The sequence below is a fragment of the Microtus ochrogaster genome, chromosome 18 (assembly GCF_000317375.1).
Source record: "Microtus ochrogaster isolate Prairie Vole_2 chromosome 18, MicOch1.0, whole genome shotgun sequence".
NCBI classification, from domain to species: domain Eukaryota; kingdom Metazoa; phylum Chordata; class Mammalia; order Rodentia; family Cricetidae; genus Microtus; species Microtus ochrogaster.
Genome location: NC_022020.1, coordinates 26,099,849 through 26,106,687, shown reverse-complemented (window position 1 = coordinate 26,106,687; position 6,839 = coordinate 26,099,849). Strand labels below are relative to the sequence as shown.

Genomic DNA, 6,839 nt, shown 5'->3' with positions numbered 1-6,839 from the left:
TCCTCTCTGTCCAGGGTGCGCTCCAGCATCAGCTCTGGGTTTATAGTTCCGTCGTCTCCGGTTTGCAGGTGTAGAGAGAAGTGTTGGTTGGGGCTGAGCTGGTAACTCTGGAGGGAGTTTATGCCCACATCTGGGTCAATCGCTTCTGGGAGTGGGTACCGTGCTCCAGGGGCAGCGATCTCATTAATTTTCACTTCCATATCTTCAACATGGAACTTCGGATTATTATCATTAATATCAGTTATTTCGATTTCTACCCCAAAGAGTTTTCCTTTGTCCTCAACTAGGATGTTAATATTTACAAGACAGGGCGCGCTCTGGGCGCACAGCTCCTCCCGGTCTATCCTGCCCGCGGTGACCAAGCTGCCGCTCCGCGGGTTTAGAGAGAAAAGCTGCGACCTACCTCTGGAGACGATGCGGACCCCGCGCTCCACCAGCTCGCGGGGCTCCAGCTCCAGGTCCTTGGAGACGTTACCCACGACCGTGCCTTTGTCTGTCTCTTCTGGAACCGAGTAGCGAATCTGTCCTACCCCGATCTGGCACAGCGTCCCCATCAGCGTACACAATAGGACCAGCCCGCTTTGCCGGTGTTGATTTTTGGAAGCAGCCATTGTTCATTCGCACAAGAATCCTCCCAGTCTTCACTGGGCGTAGGCGGTTGGGTTACCTTTGGTAGCGGTGATGGGAACAGTAATCTTACGGAAAGCTGGAGAGCCACAAACCTAGGGACGGAATTTCACCGCAGTTCCGCAGTTGGACTCTGGAATCTGCCAGTCTGATTTTGTCAGCGCTGAGAATCTGATGGCTTTTCGGGTGCATTTCTCTCCCAGCAGGTAAACAGCGGCGCTTAGAGTCCTAAAGTGTTACTGCACTCAGACGCAGTTTTTTAAGCTTTTATTAGGCACTTTTCATTACTTTAATTTTAAATTTTTTCCTAAATATTTATTTCAGAAGAAAGTGCAAACGTGTGTGTGATAAAGTGTGATTATGTTAATTATTTGGTCCGAGGATTAACATTACATCAAATGGCGGTTTACATTCACTCCTAAACGAAAACAGGGCAGTTTTATTTCCCGTTGTTTCCCAGCTTTGTGAAAAAGTTTTCAATACATACGGTTTAATTAAGAACCCTAATTTCAGACTAGAAAAGATCCTCTAAAGATGATTATTTGGAGATTGTTTTATCTGGTTTAAACTAACCGTTGTAGTAGCTTTCCACAGAGTTAATGCTTTTACAATTCCTTTCTAAATGTTATTTTTAATTACACACCGCTAAATTTTTATATTAAGGTTGTGAAATTTTAACAGGAAAAATACTTTTACAATTCAAGTTTTTTTTTTTAAATCAGAGATTGTACTGGTTTGTTATTTTATTTAAATCATGGATTTCTTCCTAGTTGATAGATACTTGAAAGGAACAGATAAAGACAACAATTAAAAGCAAAACTCTATGGATAGTTTTTTTGAGACAGGGTCTAACTATGAGTCCTCGAACTTGCTCTGTAGACCAGGCTGGTCTCAAACTCTCAGAGCTCCATCTATATCTGCCTCCAGGTGCTGGGATTAAAAGTGTGTACCACCACGCCTGGCAATAGTTACATTTTAAATGAGATGACTGTTTAAGGGACACACACACACACACACACACACACACACACACACACACGGTTAGCTCCACTACTACAGCTTTCACCCACAGAACAACAAAGAGTGAGGAACACATAACTATCACAAGAAGCCAAACAGTAAATGCCACTACAAAAACGCTTTCCATCGGTAGTTTGAAGTGGTCAGTAACTGAAGCAGGTGCTATAGACTGCCCAGAAGGAGTGCACACAATGTACTATGACTTTTTTTTTTTTTTGGTTTTTCGAGACAGGGTTTCTCTGTAGCTTTTGGTTCCTGTCCTGGAACTAGCTCTTGTAGACCAGGCTGGTCTCGAACTCACAGAGATCCGCCTGCCTCTGCCTCCCAAGTGCTGGGATTAAAGGCGTGCGCCACCACCGCCCGGCTACTATGACTTTTTGTATATATTATTTTTTATATGCACATCAGATTTGAAAGTTTTGCTAAAATTTTGAAAACTTCAAGACTACTTTTCTCCTAGAGATAGTCCAAATTTGTAGAAGGCCTCTACATATTTTGGTGTAGGAGAACAATGAAAAGACAGAGAATTTTCTGCTAGAGTTCATCCAGATGGCTCAGCAGACAGAAGCACTTGCCTTCCAAACCTTGTGACGTGAGTTTTATCCTTGGAAGCCATATAAAAGGTAGAAGGAAAGAATGAAATCTACAACATTGTCCTCTGACCCGCATGTCTACCCCCATGTTATTTACAAGCAATACTAGTAATAATTTTTAAGATTACATGTTGGAGTGTGTCAGGGAGAAACAGAGCGAAAGCATTGTTCATCTCTTCTCCAATGGGGGAGCCTACTGAATGAGCTTCAGTACAAAGAAACTCTCAAAAACCTACACTTCCAGCAATAACAGCCTGCTTTTGACCTTCTGGGTTTTGGGCTGTTCATTTAGAAAGGGTCTCACATAGTCCAGGCTAGCCCTGCCTTCATTTACCAAATTCTGGCATTGTATATAATATAGTATAAAACCTTTTGATCTTCTGATGAATACGAAACCTTCTGCTAAGTAACTGTCCACACATAACATATTGCACAAAATTATGTCCAAGGGGCCATGGACATAAAGCTAAGCTTAAGAGATCTTATTTTGGGAGTCTTTGGTGGGAAAGGAATTAATCACATGAAGCAAACAGATTATAGAAACTATAACAGATACATCAGTAGAAAATACTTTTTTTCTTTAAGGATCATTTCAGTGACTTTTTGTGTGTATGGAATTTTCTTTGCATGTAAGTCTGTGCGCCACTTTCATGTCTTTCACCCTTGGAGACCAGAAGAGGGCATCATATCTCATGAAACTGGACTTACAGACAGTTGTGAAGCATCATATGGGTTCTGGGATTTGAACCTAGGTCCTCTGAAAGAGCAGCCAGTGTTCTTAACTGCTGAACCTCAATGACTTCTGTTCGTTTGTTTTTTTCTAGACAGAGTTTCTCTGTGTAGCCCTGGCAGTACTGTAACTCTTGGTTGGCCTCAAACCCAGAGATCCACCTGCCTCTACTTCCCAAGTGCTGGGATTAAAGACATGAGCCACCACACCCAACTCCATGACTGCTTTTATAATTACAGTATGTTTAAGCTATAACAAGTATTCATCTTATATTGTATTAAGCAACAGGAAGAAAATTCATGGAGAACGCTCACTAAATTCTAGGGAGAGTCAGTAAATTTTCACATTGTAGGTAAGACCACTTTCTGATCATTTGAGTTTGGTACGCCACACCTATAAGGCACAGAGTGCTCATACTTTATTCTTTGAAGAATTAGATGATCACTGTTCAGGATTATTTATCTATTAAATGTATTTGGTTTTGTTGGCATGTGTGTCTGTGCCCTGTGTGTGCCTGGTACTCTCAGAGGCCAGAAGAGGGAGTCCGATCCCTTGGGACTGGAGTTACAGAAAATTGTCAGCTGCGATGCACCTGCGATGCAGCCATTGCTCCTAACTGCTGAGTCTCTCTCCAGCCCCCATGAGCACTTTTTAACCCACTAAACTTTTCATGGTGGTCTTAGGGACTGAGTCAGCACACTAGGCAGGTGCTCTAACACTGAATCACACCACCAACTCTTCACCAGCATTGCCCTAAGAACTGGCTCTATCTGAAAAGTATATATTTCCTGAGAATATGGCCAAGTGAGTAGAAAGGAGTATATTATACTCGCAGGAAACTCACCTGATGGGACGTTGACTCGCTGGAATTACAAAGTGGAAACAAGGCTCCCGCTGAATCTCCAAATAGTATATCTTGTCCTGAATTCAACTGATCATTACATGTTAGGGAATTAAACTCTGCCTTCCCCATGGGAGCAGCACACAAGTTGTAGGAATACGACAAAGTCCCGTCGCTGTAGTTGGGGGGAACCACAACTTCTGACTGAAAGCAGCCCCAGACAGAGGAGCTGGAAGAGTGTCGCAGTCGAAGTGCGATGGCTAGAATCACAGCCAGGAGGAAAAGCACAGAAATCAAGGCCAAGGCCACCACCAAGTAGAACTGCAGCTCGGCTTGAGGGTCAGGGGGCAGTGGGTCATCTCTGAGGTCTGGCAGAACCTCCTGCAGGCTGTCAGCGAAGATCAGGTGGAGCGTTGCTGTAGCGGAGAGTGGTGGCTGTCCACCATCACGCACAGCGACCAGAAGGCGCTGTCGCGCAGAGTCTCTGTCACCCAAGGCACGCGCTGTGCGCACCTCGCCAGTGCGCAGGCCCAGGCTGAAGAGTCCGGGATCGCTGGCCTGCAGCATGTGGTACGACAACCAGGCATTGTGTCCGGAATCGGCGTCCACCGCCACCACTTTGGTGATCAGATATCCGGGCTCGGCAGCACGAGGCACCATGTCAAAGAGCGCAGAGCCGTCGGGCTCGAGCGCGGGGTACAGCACGCGCGGCGCATTGTCGTTGCGGTCTCCCACCAGTATGCGCATGCTCACGTTGGCGCTGAGCGCGGGCGAGCCCTGGTCGCGCGCCTGCAGTGTCAGCTGGAAGGAGCGCAGCTGCTCGTGGTCGAAGGCGCGCTGCGCGAACACCACTCCGCTCTGTGCGTTCATGGTCACGTATGACCACAGCGATTTAGGTTCCAGGTCGCTGGCTATGATGGAGTAGGAGACATCGCCATTGGGCCCTAAATCCGGGTCAGAGGCGCTAACTTGAGCGATGGAGGCTCCAGGTGGATTGTTCTCTGCTACATGGACCAGGTATGAAACCTTTGTGAAAACTGGAGCGTTATCGTTCACGTCCCCAATGTGCAAGATGACACTAGAGCTGGAAGAGAGGGGCGGCTCACCCTTGTCGGTGGCTCTGATAGTGATGTTGTATTCTGGGTTCTGCTCGCGGTCTAGAACCCCGTCTGTCACTAATTTATATGTGTTTCTTGAGGAAGTGAGTATTTTAAATGGAACACCGCCTTCTAGTTTGCAGATAACTTCTCCATTGCGTCCAGAATCTTTGTCTTGGGTTTTAAGCAGAGCGATGTGTGTTCCTGGCTCAGCGTCCTCCATTACGAGATCCGGTAGAGACTGGAACAACACTTCGGGGATATGGTCGTTTTCATCCAGGACATCTATCTCCACTGTACATTGTGCAATCATTCCCCCACCATCCCTTGCTTCCAAAACAAGGGAATATTCTTTGACTTCTTCGAAGTCTAATGTATCCAGAGTAGTAATTTCCCCGGTATTAGAATCCAGGTTAAATTGTGTGATCTGGCCAGCTTCGCTAAAAGAATACGCGATCTGGGAATAGACACCCTCGTCCTGATCGGTGGCAGCCACCCTAAGCACGGTGGTTCCCGGGTGCACGTTTTCTGGCAGGCTCACCCTGTATATGTCTTGGCTGAACACTGGAGGGTTATCATTGGCATCAGTCACTAGGATTTGTATCTGTGCAGTGCTGTTGAGGGGTGGATGCCCAAAGTCCAAAGCAGTCAAGGTCAAGTGGTGGGATTTCTGCTTTTCCCGGTCTAGAGGTGTCTTCAGTACCATTTCAGGGTATTTACTACCGTCTGACTTCTCTTTATTCACCAGTGAAAAATGATCGTTGGGACTCAGCTGGTAATTCTGCAGAGAATTGGTTCCAACGTCTGCATCATAGGCGGATCCTAAGATAAATCGTGTCCCTGGTTTTGTGGACTCACTTATTTGCAATTCAAAGGATGTGTGCGTGAATTTTGGCATGTGGTCATTAATGTCCTCAAGCTCCACGCTCACGTGATAAAAGTTCAACGGATTTTCAGCAATAGCCTCAAATTCCAGAACACACAACGACTTCTTCCCGCAAATCTGCTCCCTGTCCAGCCTGCTGCTCACTAGCAACTCTCCGCTGGTTGCGCTCACACTGAAGTAAGGCTTCTCGGAACTGACACGCAGCTTTCGCGTCGGTAGCTCCTGGACACTGAAGCCCAGGTCCTTGGCGAGGTTCCCCACTACCGAGCCGGTGGGCATTTCCTCGGGGATCTTGTAGCGGATCTGCTCAGAGAGCGCGGTGCAGAACAAAGGCAGCAGGAAAGGAAGGAGCATTGGCCGCCTCTGTACCCGGTGCCTTTCGGCAGCGCCCTCCCACATCCTTCTTGTTCCCGTTTGCTCGCTCACCAACCTGGAGACGCCGGGTTACGAGGAAGCTCCGTGCTGCGGATATTCCTGGCTCCAAATGGTCTTTGATGCCAGTTCTAGTTCACGAAACGATTCTTCTTTTGCTTGGAAGAAGCGGTGTAAAGGATAAGGCGGAGAAAGGATACATTGGAAAGCTTTCTGCGGCTGCGCGACAAGTGGTGCTTCAGGCTCTCCAGACTGGCCAACAGCGGCGCCCAGAGTCCACAGTAGGAAACTGCAACCTCTGCTGTTTGGCGTTTTTTTTTAGTAATTTCCATACATTAAATAACGTTCAACCTCTATTATCAGAAATGCTTTTTAGCAAAACTTTCCAGGATTATGTCTCTACAGGCATAATATCTGTTGACATAAGTGTGCTTAAATCTTTAATACTCCACTAGTGAGCCAAACATGACTGTAACAAGTCTTGGCCAAAATAATCTTAGGGAGCAATAACATTGTATATTTATTGAGCAGCAATATGGTGGTATAAATTTCCTTCTTTTTTTTTAAATCCCAAATGCTTTATCTCCTTTTTTAGGCATATCCAGTCTGATTTACTTCATACTTCATTTTCTGAGAGTGTCAGTCTCTCCTCCTCCTCCTCCTCCTCCTCCTC

At 46.3% G+C, this 6,839-nt stretch overlaps 1 protein-coding gene across 13 annotated transcripts in view; it reads right to left on the bottom strand.

The window, feature by feature from the left end:
- LOC101987887 (protocadherin gamma-C4) overlaps nucleotides 1-6,839 on the bottom strand; it is a 183,832-nt gene that overhangs the window by 109,795 nt on the left and 67,198 nt on the right. Inside the window, exon 1 of one of the 13 annotated variants that reach the window (XM_026783387.1) lies at nucleotides 3,815-6,350. The exons of 10 other annotated variants lie outside the window; for them this stretch is intronic. In XM_026783387.1, coding sequence (XP_026639188.1) covers nucleotides 3,815-6,193 — 2,379 coding nt within the window. In that variant the 5' untranslated portion in view covers nucleotides 6,194-6,350. Of the gene's footprint in view, nucleotides 1-2; nucleotides 756-3,814; nucleotides 6,351-6,839 lie in introns of those variants that run through there. 2 more of the 13 variants (XM_026783384.1, XM_013349449.2) reach the window with 2 other exon arrangements.